Genomic DNA, 19,982 nt, shown 5'->3' with positions numbered 1-19,982 from the left:
TGCTTGATTTTTTTTCTGACAGCAGGGGGAAAAAAAATAGCCTTGCTCTATCACTCGAAACTTTCGCCTTTCCTTTAGTAATGATTTTTGTCTTCTTGTGATCCATGTAGGTTCTACACACCCTTACAGCAATTCTCTTTCTATATTGTATCTTAATGTTAAGAAATAGCAAAAGAAAAAAAGCAATTTGACATTTGTATTTACGTATATTACTTTTTGCTTCCTTTATTTCCACTTGAAAGTATTCAGTACTCTGTCCTGTGTCTCTCTGCTCTCCCAATAATCAAGGTCTCTCCAGGACCTCTCCAAGCAAACAGATATCCCTTATGGCACGGTCCTGGACTCTGCAGTGTATGAGCATGTGCGCATGAAGGGAATGAATCCTTTTGAGAGGGACAGCATGTATTCCCAAATGTGGCGGATGATCAACCGAAGCAACGGATCAGAGAATAACGTTCTGGAGTCCCAAGCAGGCATTCAAAAGGTACTGGCCACAGTTCTGCCATCGTAGTCTCCCATTCTGTCCCTAATATTGGAATTGCTAAACTGAGGTTGATACTTCCTTTTTGTAAGTTTAACTTTGACATAGAATTTTCAATTAAGGCTTTCCAGGTGGCTCAGTGGTAAAGAGTCCACCTGCCAGGAGATATGGGTTTGATCCCTGGGTCGGGAAGATCCCCTGGAGAAGAAAAGGAAGGAGTTTTCAGTTAAATTATGCCTTTTATTGATTTAAGAAGATTTTGAGGTGACTCACCACACCAGTAGAGGGAATTCATAGATTTCTGTGGTATGGCTAAGGATCCTTTTACAACAGAATTTCAAAACTAGAGTATATGAGCTGGTATTTTGTTCAGAACAAGGGCAGGGAGTTATACACATGAAGACTGGAAAAGGCTTTTACAAATCCCATTACAAATATCATTCAGGTTATCCAAGTTTTTCAAACAACTCTGGTTGTTTTCTATACTACATTTGTTTTTAGATGAAAACTTTATCTTATATGATTATGAGAAGTTCTCTGTGAGTAAAAGTTAATCTTGTCCACAAATATGATTTCTATGAATGTCTATTTCTATTTCCAAAAATGAAAATCTTTATTAATAGCTTATTTTTATAAAATCATCATTTAGAAGTTATTTTTAAAAAAATACAGAGAGCCATCCTTTGTATGAAAAACATGAAATTAGTTTTTATTCTGGGCTGTGGCTTATAAACATGTACATAGAAGTAATTCTTTCTTCCTCAGGCCCCATCAACCTCCATGAGAGAACTGAATGATTTTTGCTTAAAATTATCCCAGTGGCTTTCCCAGTGAAAATCACAAGGGCTGACTTTCAATAAGTAATTGTGGGATGAATGAATGAATAAATATCCAATAACAGCATCAGTGGTGGTATATACTTTTTTCTGTCACCTTTCACGCATGATAATTTGAACTCCAAGTCTGAGTTCCTTGTTTAGAAGGCAAACGTAAAACTACCTTGTTGGAAAATGTTTTGTTGACTGTTAATATTATTCTGCCGTGTGGGTGTATCAGTCATGTCCAACTCTTTGCACCCCTATGGACTGTAGCCTGTCTGGCTCCTCTGTTCATGGGATTCTCCCAACAAGAATACTGAAGTGGGTTGCCATGCCCTCTTCCAGGGGATCTTCCCGACCCAGGGATCAAATCCACGTCTCTTATGTCTCCTACATTGGCCGGCAGATTCTTTACCACTAGCACCAGCCGGGAAGCCCACATTCTGTTACAGGTTCTAGGATTATTCTATACCCTTTCATATGTTGTCCTTTACTACTGCTCTTGCTATGGTTCCCTAGTGTCACACTCATAATTTTTTCAGTCACTACACTGATACTATTATTTAAAAACTACTGATGCTGACATAAAGGTCTTTCTGAGTATAAATGATGCCTTTAAATAGTGTCCTTGAAATGATGTCCTTGAAATGGTAGTAATGGCTTCTAACTCCTTCACCTTCATTATTGAATCCCAGTTTCCCATGGCTCAGGTACCGATCATGAAAAATGTGTTTCTTTTTGTCCAGAGGCCTGTTGGTTCTTAGAATTTCAACATAGTACCCTCCACTTACTGGGGACATGGGGGAGGCAGGTGAGATTTGGTGGGTGAATGAACTTAGATGTTGTACTGGGGAGAAAGGAGGATAGATTTTAGGATTTACTAGGTACTCACTGGATGTGGATGAATTTAAGCCTCACAATAGTTTTTGAAAGAGTTCTTTTCCTTCATATTGTCTATTGTAAAGAAAGAATTTTGCTTTCTTGAGTATAAATTGAAGTTCAAAATTTATATTTTCATCAATTTTAGATCTAAAGCTCTTCATACTTTCCAAACTCTTTCTATACCATATGCTCCAGAGAAAATTCAATTTCTGATCTCCACAGATACAAATTCCCAATAAAAATATTTTTCAAACATACATATTCACTCCATTCATTCATTCATCCAGTACTTGCTAATTAACAATTATGAATCAGGCGCTGAGGTGGGAACTGGAGGTAAACTCGACCTCAGGGGAATGCCTGGATTCATGAAATATACAGTCTGATGAGACCGATTGAAAAGGAAACTAAAATACATGATCAAACAAAATGATTTAAATTATTATAAATGCTATCGGAAAAACAAATAGGATGCCACTGTAGAAATTTGCTTGAGAAGCGGTGATCAGGTAAGTTTCCTAAGGATATAAGATATTAACTATAATCTGTCTGATCAAGAAATGGTCATGTGGAAGAGAGGATGACAAAGTGTTCAGGCAATGCTTAGCATAGGCTAAGGCCCAGAGATCCATTCAGAAACCAGTTTTAAAACCTACATGAAGTGGACACTGTTGAATGAGAAAAAGTGGAGAATGAGGCTAGTAGGCAGGGGACAGATCATACAGGACCTTGCCCGTGGTTAAGAACTTGGATTTTATTTGAATTAAAAAAAAAAAAAAGATGCTGCTGAAATAACAGAATGTAATGGTTGATTTTTATTTGTCAAGAAGATCATTATAACTTCCATGTGGGAATTGGGTAAGAATAAAAATAGTGAGACCATAAGAAACTTGTAGCTATCTAAGGTAGCTAGCTAAATTAACACCTTGTTTCTTATATATATATATATATATATATATGAACATGGGAATATTATATATGTTTATATATATATATATACACACACACACACATACACACAAACATACACACAATTACCCGTCATTCTTTGTATTATTATAAACTGGTTACACTTCTGACATCCCAGTATTTCCAAAATAATATAGAAATCTAGAGATAGCATCAGTTGCTACATAGATGCTTTATGGTAATCACTCAGTCATGTCTGACTCTTTGCAACCCCGTGGACTGTAGCCTGCCAGGCTCCACTGTCCATGGAACTTTCCAGGCAAGAATACTGGAGTGGGTTGCCATTCCCTTCTCCAAGGGAACTTCCCAACCCAGAGATTGAACCTGTGTCTCCTGCATTGCAGGCAGATTCTTTATTGTCTGAGTCACCACGGAAGCTTTAGGATATATTTATATATCATCTAAAGTCTTCAGTGTTCTTTAAGAAAACCTCTTCTTTTTTAAGTATGTACATAGAATTTCCTGCATTTTTGAAAAAATTTATGCTGCTTAACTATGTGTATATGTAAAAATAAACTGTAAATATTCACACTCAGAAAATTCCTATTCAAGAGTCTATGAAATAGAAGTGTTTTAGACTCAGCTATTGACTGTTTTGTAGTATGTGCTATGAAATTTAGTTAATTATTTTTAGGCTTTCATATTTATTTTTCTTTTAATACATAACCTTCCATTGCTTTTCAACTTGGGCTTGTGTTTTTTATACTGTTGTTAAATGTAATAATTTTTTTTTTTTTTTTTGAAGAGTGGAAAGAACTCTGGTCTTAGAAAAAAGCTCTCTGGTTTTCATTCTTGTTTCTTCCAATTCTCAGCTCTATACTTTGGGCAAATTACTTGGTTTCTCTAAGATCTACTCTTCTCATCTTTAAAATTATCACAGTGTGAGAATTAAAAGCCTGAATACAAATTAAAAGCAGGCATACAAATAGGTTTGAATCCAGTTCATTTTTTTAAGTAAAATGTGTAAATGTGACTAGCTACTTAACATTTCTGGGACTCAGAATTGTTATCATGATATTAGAACTTCTGCCTCTTATGGTTTTGATCATTATTATTTTATATATATATATATATATATATATATGTAGAAGCATCAATAGATAGCATGATTAGAATAATAAACTCTTAAGATGATTCTAAAGTTTACATGAAAGAATGTATATGTGAGTGATTTCTTATTACAAAGCATTATTATTTGGTATTTCCTAAGGTTAACCTACGGAGAAGGCAATGGCACCCCACTCCAGTACTCTTGCCTGGACAATCCCATGGACGGAGGAGCCTGGTGGGCTGCAGTCCATGGGGTCGCTAGAGTCGGACACAACTGAGCGACTTCACTTTCACTTTCATGCATTGGAGAAGGAAATGGCAACCCACTCCAGTGTTCTTGCCTGGAGAATCCCGGGGACGGGGGAGCCTGGTGGGCTGCCGTCTATGGGGTCGCACAGAGTTGGACACGACTGAAGCAACTTAGCAGCAGCAGCAGCAGCAAGGTTAACCTAAAATTATGGCATAATGAAAAAAGGTAATGCAATAAAAGAGGTAGAGAAAAATTTCTATTTCTATTCCCTGATAGTCTGCTGATAAAGACGCTTACAAGTTTAAAACTGCCAATCAAGTCCCCAAGTGTTTATTACACCCCATATATTCAGTTTTCCGATTTAGTAGAGGAGTAGTGAAAAATGTTATTAATTTATAATGGGAAATATCAAAGTGAAATTTGCTTATTGTCTACATTTCTTTCAACCAGTATCAGAGACAGCTGAAAACTGATTAGACAGAGGCTAAGTAGTTATAGTAAAATGTATTTTGGTTCAGTTTTCAAGGTCTTAGCCAGTTTTTATTAAAACACAAAATCAACCAACCAACAAACGATAACCTCTTCACCTGCTATAGCTCGCTGGGAGTTCATAAGTTTGAGAACTGTAACACATGAAATGTTTCTGGTGGATTCTTCCTGCAGTAACCAGTCTTGCACATCTCACACAGAAACTCCCTGTTCTCTGCCATTGATTTCTAATTTGTACAGGCAGAAAAGACCCCCAAGGTCTTACAAGTCAATATTCCACAACAGGCCAAACTTCCTCTGTAGTATATTTGACAGGAATTCATATATATAGTAACTCCCTACCAGAAAAGCCTGCATCACTGTGAGAACAATCCTCCCAGTCTAATTGCAATTTTAAATGGATCCCATTAATGCCTTAGGTTGTGCTTGTTCCTAACTGTACCTCTAGTCTCGTTGTTTTTCTTACTTGAAGGTAAATTCTGATCCCTTCTAACAGCTTTGGTCTGCTTATACCAAAGATACCTGTAAAAATGAGGGTTAGGTAAACAAGTTCTAATCTGCTGTTCTTCAGAGGCGTTCACCTGTACCACACTAGCCTAATTAAACTCGAACAAATGTGTTTCTGCCTTCCTCTTCTTAGGACTTTTTGCATAAGCAGGAAAAAATGTGATTTGAAAAATATAACTGAGTTTTTTTTTAATGAATTCATCCAATAGTTATTTATTGAGCATATTCTATGAATCAGTCAGTGTTTGGGTCATTGAAATGAACATAAATGAAAAAAAAATACCTTCATGAAGTATACATTCTAGAGGAGAAGGCAAACAATAAACCAGATAACTAAAATATGTTGTATTTCAGGAGTAATAACAGACACTGGAATAAGTATTAATACATAAAGTAAGTGAGGGGTGGAGGTAGAAGAGAAATATACATGTGGATAAAGTTTTTCCAGGCACAGGGTCAGCCAGTGCAAAGGCCCTGAGGTGGGAGTATGCCTGGATGTTCTAAGATTGTGACGGAGGCCAGCATAGCTCCAGAAATGCAGTGCAATATTATTAACTATGGTCACCATGCTGTATATTACATCCCCATGACTTGCTTATTTTATAAGTGGAAGTTTGCACCTTTTTATAATAAAAGAGTATAGCAGAGTCAGGGAATGATCAGCTAGTGAGGCAGGAGAAAAACCAAGAGCGGTTGTTTAGAAGCCAAATGAAAAAAGTGTCTCATGGAAGCTCAAATGAACGACTGTCAAATGATGCTCATGGATCAAATATGACGAAGACTAAGAATTAATGATTTATTTGGTTACCAGTAGTCACTGGTAGCCTTGACAGGAACAGATATGGTAGAGTGAAAGGAGCAGGAATTACATACAATTCAATTGGAGAGAAAAAAAAAGAAGAGAGACAGTGGTGGTTATGAGAATAGGCACTTTTTAAAAGTGCTTTCCTAGAAGGAAATAGTGAATAATAGGACGGATTCCTGGAGTGAGATGTGAAGTTCAGGAAATTTTTTTTATGAGAGAAGATATACAGTCTCTGTATATTTATGGGACAATATAATAAAGGGCTTCCCTGATGGCTCAGAGGGTAAAGCGTCTGCCTGCAATGCAGGAGACCCAGGTTCAATCCCTGGGTCGGGAAGATCCCCTGGAGAAGAAAATGGCAACCCACTCCAGTACTCTTGCCTGGAAAATCCCATGGACGGAGAAGCCTGGTGGGCTACAGTCTTTGGGGTCGCAAAGAGTCGGACACAACTGAGCAACTTCACTCACTCACTCATAATAAAGAAGGCAATACTCATGATGCAGGAGAGAGACAGGAGAACTGCCAGGATCCAGTGTACAAGTGGAGAGTCGGATTTAGGAGCACAATTCAGCCACAGTAAGAGGAGGGAGGCTAGAGCATACAGGGATACCTTCAGATAGGTTGGAAGATGTGGTGATGGGAGCACATGAAAGTTCATTTTTGACTGCTTATATTTACTCAAAAAAAAAAAAAAAAAACAGGGACCAGGGTCATCACCAAAGCAGGATAGAGATTCTGGAGATTTAAAGAAAGAAAAAGTAGGGATGGTTGTTCTGGAGAATGGGAGGAACCATTAGACTGCTGCTGCTGCTGCTAAGTCGCTTCAGTCGTGTCCGAGTCTGTGCGACCCCAGAGACGGCAGCCCACCACGCTCCCCCGTCCCTGGGATTCTCTAGGCAAGAACACTGGAGTGGGTTGCCATTTCCTTCTCCAATTCATGTCAGTGAAAAGTGAAAGTGAAGTTGCTCAGTCATGTCCGACTCCTAGTGACCCCATGGACTGCAGCCTTCCAGGCTCCTCCGTCCACGGGATTTTCCAGGCAAGAGTACTGGAGTGGGGTGCCATTGCCTTCTCCGAACCATTAGACTAATGAAATGTAATAGATTCCTAAACAAGACTAAAGACCCCTTTGCAGTAGTGGTCATGACTGTAAATTGGGACTAATCTGCATGATTGTGGGGTTTTCTCTGGCCTCTCTATCTTCAGCTGCCAGTTTCACCAGAATGGTGTTTGCCAGATAAGTACGACAGAAGACAGTGAGGTGAGGAAGTTGAGAGTACATGTAAAGAAATGCTCTCTATTACAAATCATGGAATCTGAGCTGTATAGGAAGGAAGTCAAAGCACAAGGAAATTGAGGCTAACAAAAGGATGGCATGAACAGTGGACTATAGGTCTAGATGGGATTGGAGAATTGTTGGAGTTAGTGAACCAGAAAGATAGGATTGGAAATAATATGAAGTTTGGTTCTAAGATGACACATCTGAAATCGAGATGATGAAGACAGTGCTGGCATCAGAAATGATATGACATGAGAGCGGGTGGCTGAAGTGGGAGAAAAGACACGATCTTTGGAGAAGTAGAAGCCAAGAGACTGATAAGCCAAGTACTGGGAAAGGATGTCTATGTGAATAATCGAATCACCAAGAATAACCACAGAAGTGGAATTTGAGGGTGACAGAGAGGCGTCTGGAGTTTGGAGGAGTGACAGAATTAGCAGATGTCTGCAGTAAGAATGAGTAGCATGTAGTAGTCTGATAGCATGAGTTTCAAAGCTGAAGGACTTCAGAGACAAAGGTCTAAAACTGGTTCAAAGGGCAAGGAGAACACCTAGCCCTGATCCAGTAACAGTGGTATGAATATTGTAGAAAAGAAAAATAGTCATCACTTGAGAAGACCAAAGGCACTGCGGTATCTCTTGAGGAGAAGCAGGTTCTACTTAGCAAAAGAAAGGAAAAGGATATTGTGGTGGTGGTGTTCAGTCGCTAAGCCATGTCCAGCTCTTTTTGACCACATGGACTGCAGCATGCCAGGCCTCCCAATCTCTCACCATCCCCTGGAGTTTGCCCAAGTTCATGTCCATTGAATCAGTGATGCTATCCAACCATCTCATCCTTTGCTGCCCTCTTCTCCTTTTGCCTTCAGTCTTTCCCAGCATCAGTGTCTTTTCCAATGAGTTAGCTCTTCAGATAAGGTAGCCAAAGTATTGGAGGACGAAAATTTAAAAAAACCAAAAAAGGAAATTTAAAAACCAAAAAAAAAAAAAAAAAACAGCTTGAGGGTATAGGGAGAATAACTGTATGTCTTGGTTTGGAACAGCATTAATTTTGCCAGATGTTCCATTCCACTCTCAAGAGTATTCACATTAAAACAATAAATTGTATGATCTCCCTAGATATATGCGTCATGGTGATGATAGGGTTCCGTAGACCAGAATGGAAGAGTCTAGACAGTTGGAAAGGGATGGGAAAATTGGTCAAAGCCAGGCAGCACACAGATTCAAATCAAGAAGTGCTGAGGAGTGACCTAGAAGTCAGATTTTTTATGATGCTGGGCCCTCAGAGATTTAGAAACAATATGGACTTTAGGCTCTAGATCAATTAGCTAAGTTGGTGAATATGAGGTGACAGGGTGGGTGAGCATGCTGCCAAGATCGTGGTGACATTGGCAGAGAGGAGTCCTGACAAAGAGCAGTCCTACCAAGAGCCGAGAGATTTGAGGGCATCGCTTCCTACAACTGAGGGACCAATGCGAAAGGTAGCAGCTGACAAGTGGGAACCAAGTTACATAAAAGTAAAAAAAAACGTTGTAAGTAGAAAACAAACTTCAACTGTTATTTAGTTTTACCTATAATAACTTTTGGTCTTAGGGACTTCAAACCTATGAACCACACTGGCCATATTCTCTGCTGGTTGTTCCATTCCCCGTCCTCTTAGAGCACTATCCCTTCATTTGCCATTGAGTAAAAGTGCCAGAGTAGATGACAGTTCAGGAGCCAGCAGCAGAGAAAGGGTAAGAGCTAGCTTGAGCTTCAGTAAGTGTCATGGTCATATACTGACTAGGGACATGACCTAACATCGGGGTCAGGCCCCTATTACAGAAATGAATAATCAGACTGGATACAACTTGGAGAGAAAAGCAAGGCAAAATACTAAACAGCTCGGGTCTATGAAAATGCCGAGCATCCTGGGCTGTCATGCCGCAGGGTTTAGAGGTAGCAGTCTATTTGCTACATGTGCCCTTTTGCCAAATGATTCAAACAAATATATGATTCACTCAAGCACTTTGCCCTGCAGCTGGGAGCTCAGATCCCACTGGCCTATTTTCTGCTCTCCAGAAACCAGAGTTTTTAGGTATGTGCCAGTTATCACACAATAAAAGAACAGAACCAGTGAAAGAATGAAAAAACATATAGAGATAATTTCCAGCAACCCTGCTAATGCATTTCTGATGCTTGAGATTGGGTGCTGTTGTTGTTGTTTTTAAACTAGTATTATTTTTTAAAGAAAAAGACTTATTTTTGAAAATAAGAAAAGACTTTTAAAACTTATTTTTGTTTCTAATAATCTTCATGGATGTTGAAATCAATTAGCCTTGATTAGATATTTTCTCAAAGAGGAAAGGAGAAATCTAAAATCATGTACTTCTTAGGCAGTCCTGAGCATTTTACGTTGAGTTAGACTATGTCAGGTCTTATAGAACAAAAAGAAAACTACAAATAAAGATTTTTTTCTAGATGCCCAGAAAAAAAATATGCATAATTCTCTAAAGTAAAAGGAAAATAATAGTGATGTCTTATGTGTGTAAAGATGACACTACTCAACCACCATACACAGAGCATGTACTTTTAAAATTGCTATTTTTATATAGTGATTTACTCTACGATGAGAACTACACCTACTCCAATTCTTTTAATTAGTTACATCTGATTCCAAGGCATGTATATATTCACTCAATCCTATAACATACATATATTTAGTCTAATTTGGAAAACTAGTCTAACTTAGTCTAGAAATTTAGAAATTAGACTCAATTTAATTAATTAGACTAAATTTAGAAATTTAGTCTAATTTAGTCAAATTTGGAAAACTCAGCAGTGGCCACAGGACTGCAAAATGTCAGTTTTCATTCCAATCCCAAAGAAAGGCAATGCCAAAGAATGCTCAAACTACCGCACAATTTCATTCATCTCTCACTAGCCTAATATATTTAGTCTAATAGGTATAAGAAACTATTATTTTAGGTACACAGGATGAAGAGATGGATTAGTTTAGTGAAGGTGGCCAGTAAAATAAAGAATAGCAGCTACCCCACAGAGAGATATACGAGGTATTAAGAGGACACAGAGAAAGGGGACCTATTGTAGCCTGGAGGATGAGGCTGGTACACATCACAAAGGCTTCCTATAGGAATAATATCAAACTTAGAATAAGCAGGATTTAATTAAGTTAAAGACAGAGAGAATTAAGTAGCAGAGGGAAGAGGTAGCCTGAACAAAAATGTTGAGGTAAACAGAACAATGTATGTGCAGAAACAAAGAGCAATTACAATTAGATATAAACTATTTGTGTTAGTTTATTTCTAATATAGATATATATATAATAGAGAAAAACAATGGAATGGGAAAGACTAGAGATCTCTTCAAGAAAATTAGAGATACCAAGGGAACATTTCATGCAAAGATGGGCTCAATAAAGGACAGAAATGGAATGGACCTAACAGAAGCAGAAGATATTAAGAAGAGGTGGCAACAATACACAGAAAAACTGTACAAAAAAGATCTTCATAACCCAGATAACCACAAAGGTGTGATCACTCACCTAAAGCCAGACATCCTGGAGTACGAAGTCAAGTGGGCCTTAGGAAGCATCACTATGAACAAACTAGTGGAGGTGATGGAATTCCAGTGGAGCTATTTCAAATCCTGAAAGATGATGCTGTGAAAGTGCTGTACTCAATTTGCCAGCCAATTTGGAAAACTCAGCAGTGGCCACAGGACTGGAAAAGGTCAGTTTTCATTCCAATCCCAAAGAAAGGCAATGCCAAAGAATGCTCAAACTACCGCACAATTGCACTCATCTCTCACACTAGCAAAGTAATGCTCAAAATTCTCCAAGCCAGGCTTCAACAGTACGTGAACCAAGAACTTCCAGATGTTCAAGCTGAATTTAGAAAAGCCACAAGAACCAGAGATCAAATTGCCAACATGCATTGGATCATCAAAAAAGCAAGAGAGTTCCAGAAAAACATCTAATTCTGCTTTATTGACTATACCAAAGTCTTTGACTATGTGGGTCACAACAAACTGTGGAAAATTCTTCAAGAGATGGGAATACCAGACCACCTGACCTGCCTCCTGAGAAATCTGTATGCAGGTCAAGAATCAACAGTTAGAACTGGACAAGGTAAAACAGACTGGTTCCAAATTGAGAAAGGAGTATGTCAAAGCTGTATATTGTCACCCTGCTTATTTAACTTATATGCAGAATATGTCATGCAAAAAGCCAGGCTAGATGAAGCACAAGCTGAAAACAAGATTGCCAGGAGAAATATCAATAACCTGAGATATGCAGATGACACCACCCTTATGGCAGAAAGCAAAGAAGAACTAAGGAGTCTCTTGATGAAAGTGAAGGAAGAGAGAGAAAAAGTTGGCTTAAAACTCAATATTCAGAAAATTAAGATCATGGCATCCGGTACTATCACTTCACAGCAAATAGATAGGGAAACAATGGAAACAGTGACAGACTCTATCTTCTTGGGCTCCAAAATCACTGCAGATGGTGACTACAGTCATGAAATTCAAAAACACTTGCTCCTTGGAAGAAAAGCTGTGAACAACCTAGACAACATATTAAAAAGCAGAGACATTACTTGCTAAGAAATGTCTGTATAGTCAATGCTATGATTTTTTCCATTAGTCATGTATGGACTTGAGAATTGGACCATAAAGAAAGCTGAGGGGTGAAGAATTGATACTTTTAAACTGTGTTGTTGGAGAAGACTCTTGAGAGTCCCCTGGACTACAGGGATATCCAACCAGTCCATCCTAAAGGAAATCAGTCCCGAATATTTATTGGAAGAACTGATGCTGAAGCTTAAACTGTAATACTTTGGCCACCTGATGCTGGGAAAGATTGAAGGCGGAAGGAAAAGGGGACGACAGCGGATGAAATGGTTGGATGGCATCACCGACTCAATGGACATGAGTTTGAGTAAGCTCTGGGAGTTGGTGATGGTCAGGGAAGTCTGGCATCCTGTAGTCCACGGGGTTGCAGAGTCGGACATGACTGAGTGACTGAACTGACGTGTGTTAGAGTCTTCTAGATAAATAGGACTGATAAGATACAGTAGATATAGACATATCCTAAATTAGTTATCTCACTATATATAAATAATCCTATACATCTATACATATTTTATATATAGTGATAAATATCTATAGCCTATATATATTTTATATACATATATACATACATATATGTGTATATATGTGTATGTGTATATATACATACACACACACAGAGAATGAGATTTATTTTAAGAAACTGGGGCCTCATGAGATTACAGTGGCTGACAAGTCCCAGAATCTACTGTCTAAAGCTGGAGACCTAGGAAAACCAACAATGTAATATCCAGTCCACGTGCAAAGGCCTGAGAACTAGGAATGCTGATGGTATAATCCCAGCCCAAGGGAGGCAACAGACTAGGGTCTTGGTTCATGGAGTCAGAGCCAAAGAGAATTCAACTTTCCTCTACCTTTGTGTTCTGTTCTGGTCCTGCACAGGTGAGATGGTGCCCACCCACATCAGGGAGGGCAGTCTGCTTTACTTAGTCCACCAATTCACAGACACACTCAGAAATAGTGTTTCACAAGATATCTGGTTTTTCTGTGGTCCAGTCAATTTGATGCCTAAAATTAACCAACACGGAACTATAGTAAAGTGGAGGGGATAGGAGGTGCCGTTTGTGCCATGGATCAAAGATGCATCCTGGACCATGTATCATCTGAACCCGCCAATCAGATGTTAATTGTATAGTTTTAGCTAAATGAACAAACAGATGTGAAAAGAATAACCAAAAATATTTGAAATTTCTGGATTGAAAAGAAGATAGAGTCACTTTGGGCCTCAAAATTGTGGAAAGGGAATAGATGAGTTCTGAGATTTCTTCTAGAGCTAATTTCAATGAGTCTTTGGACCCTGATTTCAAAGTGTTTAGAAGCCACATGAGAGGAGTGTGCCTCCCAGGAAATGGCAGACACCCCTAGTGGGAGTCTCAGATGTCAGTTTTGATTTAACACATCCTCATTCTCATGCCAAAATATTCTACAAAAGAATTCCAAGTTTGTAGTTCCCCAGGATGAAAACAAATGGATAGGCGCATATTTGTTTCTTGGTGGTTCCATTATGTTCCAAAACTTCTTTATCCAGTAAACAGTTTAAATTACACCTTGCCTTGGCTTAGTTCTTACCCTAAAGTTCCTTCCCAAATTGGAATGTGCATATACATTTTTTTAATTTCTATTGGAAAAATTCAAAAAATTAAAAATTATAATTCCACTGTAATTTTTAAATTAGCCCATTCCACCCATCCAATTTTGCTTTCAGTTTACTTCTGTTTAATAGCAGGGTGATAATCTTCATGACTGTCTTCTGTGTTTAATAGGCACAAACATGCATGCTTTTATTCAGTTTCCATTTTGACATTTTATAAAATGAAATGTTTTCTTGCTTTTGTCTTTTTCAATTTCTGTCATCAACATCTTTCAGGTTAGCATACATATATATATGTATATTATAATATATAAATTTAAGACCTTCAAAATATTCCATGAATTATTGTTGTTCAGTCACTCAGTTGTGTCCAACTCTTTACAACCCCATGGACTGCAGCATGCCAGGCTTCCCTGTCCTTCATCATTTCCCGGAGTTTGCTCAAACTCATGTCCATTGAGTTGCTGATGCCAGCCAACCATCTCATCCTCTATTATCCCCTTCTCTTACCTTCAGTCTTTCCCAACATCAGGGTCTTTTCCAATGAATCAGCTCTTTGCATTAGGTGGCCAGAGTATTGAAGCTTCAGCTTTAGCATCAGTCCTCCCAGTGAATACTCAGGACTGATTTCCTTTAGAATTGACTGGTTGGATCTCCTTGCTGTCCAAGGGACTCTCAAGGGACTCTCCAGCAACACAGATGGAAGTCATCAGTTCTTTGGCGCTCAGCCTTTTTTATTGTCCAGCTCCCACATCCATACATGACTACTGGAAAAACCATAGCTTTGACTAGATAGACTTTTGTAGGCAACGTAATGACTCTGCTTTTTAACGTGTTGTCTAATTATAGCTTAGTTAGTTATAAGTTAGTTACAGTTATAGCTATAGGTTTGTTATAGCTTTTCTTCCAAGGAGCAAGTGTCTTTGAATTTCCTGGCTATAGTCACCATCTGCAGTGATTTTGGAGCCCAAGGAAATAAAATCTGTCACTATTTCCATTGTTTCTCCATCTATTTGCCATGAAGTGATTGGGACCAGATGCCATGATCTTCATTTTTCATTTGTAGAATTTTAGGCCAGGTTTTTCACTCTCCTCTTTCACCTTCATCAAGAGGCTCTTTAATTCCTCTTCACTTTCTGCCATTAGAGTGATGTCATCTGCATATCTGAGGTTATTAATATTTCTCCTGGCAATCTTGATTCCAGCTTGTGCTTCATCCAGCCCAACATTTCTCATGATATACTCTGCATATGTTAAGTAAGTAGGGTGACAATATACAGCCTTGACATAATCTATTTCCAGTTTTGAACCAGTCTGCTATTCATGTCCTTTTCTAATTGTTGCTTCTTTACCTGCATACAGGTTTCTCAGGAGACAGGTGAGGTGGTGTTTCCATCTCTTTATGAATTTTCCACTGTTTGTTGTGATCCACACAGTCAGAGGCTTTTGCATAGTCAGTGAAACAGAAGTAGATGTTTTTATGGAATTCCCTTGCTTTTTCTATGATCCAACAGATGTTAGCAATTTGATCTCTGGTTCCTCTGCCTTTTCTAAATCCAGCTTGTACATCTGGAAGTTCTCAGTCCATATACTACTAAAGCCTAACTTGAAGGACTTTGAGCATTACTTTGCTAGCATGTGAAATAAGTACAATTCAGTGATATCAAACCATTGCCACTGATAAACACTTTTAATGCTTCATACATTTTCTCCCAAAAGCAACCATGATGAAAATTTATTTTTATATATTTGTGGGTTTTTTAAATAAATACAGTAACAAAAGTGGGATTCTAGGTTAGAGTATGTACATTTTTGAATTTAATTACCACTCCCAAAGTAGTCTCTAAAAATGTACCAATTTCTACAGAAAAGAGAGCTGTGTTCTCCCACTTTCTTGCCTGAGTTGCTAGAGTTAAATTACCTTACTCTTTTATTGTTCATTTTTCCCAAACTGATGAATGGAAAGTATGTTATTTTTATTTTCACTTTTCAGATTCATTAGGTTGAACATTTTTTTAAATGTGTATTAGCTTTTGCACATCATCTATATATTGCTAAATTTTATTTCTTTTGCTTTTCTATTGACTTAATTATAATTATCAGTTTCATGCTACTTTAAAAGCTATTGGTGATTGTACTTTGTCTTTTTCATTACCCCACCTTTAACCCATCAGGCTTTTCTATTTCAATCCATGCTCGCATCTGCATTTACACTGTTGGTTAAGCAGATGTACTGGCAAGCAAACATGATTTAGTCAGGTCCTAATATAAATCCACATGCCCAAGTGTACACTTCATAAGAGAACATTTCTTTTGCCAGACAGTACTTTCAAAGAGCAGCATTTACTTTTCAAAAAATGGGAAAAGCTAAATGGTTTTGTAAATATGACTCTAAGCTGTCCACTGTTTGCTGATTTTCTCTTTACCCCAACATTATTAATACAAATAAGAGTTTTATAAAGCTAAGTTTCCTGGTGAAAGATATATACTGAGAGGAGTCTAAGTTTTTGAAATGTTTTTCTATGGACATTTTTAGTTAAGATATTGGACTTTCATGCCGATATATTTGTTTCCATTAAATTAAGCTATAGACCTTAACACATAGTTTGAATTTTTAGTTTGTTATGAAACGTACCTTTCCTCCGTAGGAGTTGTAGGAGCTTTGTAGGCTATGTATGGAGGCTACTTATGTAGGCTTTGTTTGCCATCTCGTGGCTCCCAGCCTCTGAGTGTCCTTCATATCTTCATTGGATCCTCTCCTCTCATCTTACTTATGTGTTCCGTGTTCCACTATGATTTTCTTCTCTTCAACAGCTGAATTCACTTCTCCTATTAAAGCAGAAATGCCATGATTCTTACCATATCCTTCTGCTTCTATGTTTCTTAGATTAATTGTAATTTGGGGTACTAAAGCTTATGATTACAAATTCCTCCTTTCTTGTTAAATACTCATAACTCTATTATTTCCCCTATTTAAATCAATAATGTTTTGCAAAATCCTTTAGGGCTGTGCCATCTGGTACCAACTCAGCCTGGGAAATAAAATTTCAATGCCTTGATAGTATTTTGAGCCAATAAACACATTACAATATCAAACCAAACTTGTGTTTGGTAAAAAATAATCTTCTTTCAATCTTCCTTTTATTTCTTTTGTTATTCATAATATGAAATACTAGAATCTAAAAGTGAAAAATAGTTTTAGAAAACTCCATAACTAAGGGTTAAGCTTCTCTTTTTACGTCATAAGGAATCGATTTGTGATATACTCTAGACACATTATATTAATAGTTTCCATGTTTAACACTGAACATATACATCCTGGAGAAGAGAATGGCAACCCACTCCAGTATTCCTGCCTGGAGGATCCCATGGACGGAGGAGCCTGGTGGGCTGCAGTCCATGGGGTCGCAAAGAGTCAGACCCAACTGAGTGACTAACACATATATACATTTTATTGAAATTTAAATTTGTATTTACTTATTTTAAATTGTGGTAAAATGCATGTAACATAAAATTTATCATCTTAATCATTTTAGATGTACAGTTAAGTAAACTGTCTTGACTATACATGCCTCACCATCATCCATCCCAAAAACTCTTTTCATTTTGCAAAACTAAAATTCAGTAACCATTCAACAGTAACTCCTCATTCCCTTCTTCCCCAAACTCTTGGAAAGTACCATTCTGCTTTCTGCCTTTATGAATTTGACTACTTTAGAAACCTGATATAAGTAGAATCATACAGAATTCGTCCTTTGTGACTGGCTTATTTCACTTCATATATAATGTCCTGAAGGTTCATCCATGTTGTGGCACATGTCGGAATGTTTATCCTTTTTAAGACTAATATTATATTGTATGTGTATCTTTGGGCTATTGTGAAGAACACTGCTATGAACATGATGGTACAAATATATTTGAGTCCCTTCTTTCAATTAAGTATATCCACAGAAGTGGAATTGCTGAATCATATGGTAACTTTATTTTTACTATTTTGAGGAACCACATACTGTTTTTCATAGTGGCTGTACATTCCTACCAATAGTGCACAAAGTTTCCAGTTTCTCCACGTCTTCCACCATCACTATTCTGATATTTTTTTTAGAGGGTAGCCTTCCTAATGAGTGTGAGAGGGAACATATAAATTCAAGTTCTATTTTAATATTCATTTTTTAAGAGATACTATTTTGGCTAAGAAACTTGAATCACTATAATCTCTATCATTTACTCCAGTAGAAATTAGACTGTGCTGGCTAATCATATAAAGCCCAGCATTCATGAGAAGTAGAACTCAATCCAGCACACAAAAATAGCTCACCCAATAGTGATTCTCAAAGACAGAAGAGATCAATAACCTAACAACTACCTCCATCTAGTGAGGCAACTCAAAGGCATGTATAGTACAACAAAACAAAAGCAAACTATGTCTTATCTTATTCTTACACAGCCAGTTGAGAAATGCTGCTGCTGCTGCTGCTAAATCGCTTCAGTCGTGTCCGACTCTGTGCGACCCCATAGACAGCAGCCCATGAGGCTCCCCTGTCCCTGGGATTCTCCAGGCAAGAACACTGGAGTGGGTTGCCATTTCCTTCTCCAGTGCATGAAAGTGAAAAGTGAAAGTGAATTCGCTCAGTCGTATCCAACTCTTAGCGACCCCATGGACTGCAGCCCACCAGGCTCCTCCGTCCATGGGCTTTTCCAGGCCAGAGTACTAGCGTGGGTTGCCATATGAGAAATGCTCGTTTTCCTAAACTCTCTGGGAATTACCTATTACTGCTTGTTATCCCCAGGATTCATCAGATCTGTCAGTTTAATCATTTTTCTTTGTAGATGAGAAAACTGTACCTAAAAAGCTAATTTTACCTAAGATTTACCTAAGGCCACACAGCAAATTAACGTCAAGATTTATGACTACAGTTCATATCTCTTAACTCCTGGTCATTTGTCCTTTCTTCCACAATAATAGAACTTTAGTCTCTAATGTCCTTCAAAGCTAATTAAAATTCACATTATAATTTGAGTGGTTCTCAAAGTTTAAAAGGTACTTGAAATTACCTGGACAGGTTGCATGAAAGGCTTATTTCCTAACTCTAAATGCAGATATTAAAATTCACTGGGTCTGGGATGAGACCAAAATAATTAAATTTTTAACAAGCAATCCAGGTGTTTTTGATTGTTCACAGATTATCTTCTGATAATCACTTTTTGGACATTATTTAAAAGCCCTTGTCCTCCAGCCACTGATCCTCAAAGTGTAGGCCTAGATCAGCAGCATCAACGCCATGTGGAAACCTGTGTGAGAACTATAAATTCTTAGACAACTCCGCAATTACTTAATCAGAGACTCCTGGGATCGGGCTGGGAATGTCTACTAACAAGCTTCTCAGATGATTCTGAAGCAACTAGAGAACCATGGCCTATGCTCTAGTTTAGCCCAAGCAAGCCACTCACTTTATTCTCACTTTATTTTTTGCATTCCAAACAGAGGATTTAAATATCCAGAGCTTCAGGTACATGTAGGTAATCTGAAATCTTTTATCACCTTAATTGATACAACTTGGCTTTTCTAAGTGTATACATGATTTTTGTGAGTGTTTCAGCACTAAGAAACAAAACCTTTGCTATCTTTGCTCCTTCCTGCAATTAATCAGAAAGTAGAGGTTAAGTGAGGGGCACATCAAGGGGCAAGTGTTGCTTCTCCCCTTGTGACAGCATTCATTTTTTTGGAACAAGACAACATTTATCTGCTTGCTGCACATCTCTACCCGGATGCCCTGCCAGTGCCCCTGCCAGCCGTATGTCTAACTCTGAACTAATTATCTTTCTTTGTAAGTTGATGCTTATCTTTCTGTGTTTCTTAGTTCTGTTAAAAGCACCAATACCCTCCCTGTCATCTACCCTGGAAATTGAGGAGTCATTATTATTGCTTTCATCTTTCTTCTCAGAGCCAATTAATTACTTTAACTATCAATTCTGCCTCTACAGCATTTCTCCCATTCGTCCCTCCTTTCACTTTTCTACTTCCAGTTTAGTAATTCCTGTCATTATTGCTACCCTCCTGGACTATACAAATAGCTAACTGATTGGCCCCCTCCCACCAGTTAATCTTCTCTCAGCATAATTCTGATAGTGATCCATCTTTGCTCAAAAGGCTGTAAGTGTTCCATTCTATCTCGAGTGCAATTTGTTTATCCTAGCATTCAAAGGTCTCGACAATTTGGCATTATCCTGCCTT

General features: G+C 38.0%; 1 protein-coding gene across 1 annotated transcript in view; it reads left to right on the top strand.

Annotated features, from left to right (window-relative positions):
- Nucleotides 1-19,982, top strand: part of LOC138988187 (glutamate receptor ionotropic, delta-2-like) — a 268,819-nt gene that overhangs the window by 148,737 nt on the left and 100,100 nt on the right. The window contains exon 5 of the mRNA XM_070371885.1: nt 289-484. Within this exon, the coding sequence (XP_070227986.1) occupies nt 289-484 (196 nt within the window). The remainder of the gene's footprint in view (nt 1-288; nt 485-19,982) is intronic.

The sequence above is a fragment of the Bos mutus genome, chromosome 6, assembly GCF_027580195.1.
Source record: "Bos mutus isolate GX-2022 chromosome 6, NWIPB_WYAK_1.1, whole genome shotgun sequence".
Classification (NCBI taxonomy): domain Eukaryota; kingdom Metazoa; phylum Chordata; class Mammalia; order Artiodactyla; family Bovidae; genus Bos; species Bos mutus.
This window is presented reverse-complemented; position numbering and strand designations above follow the sequence as displayed.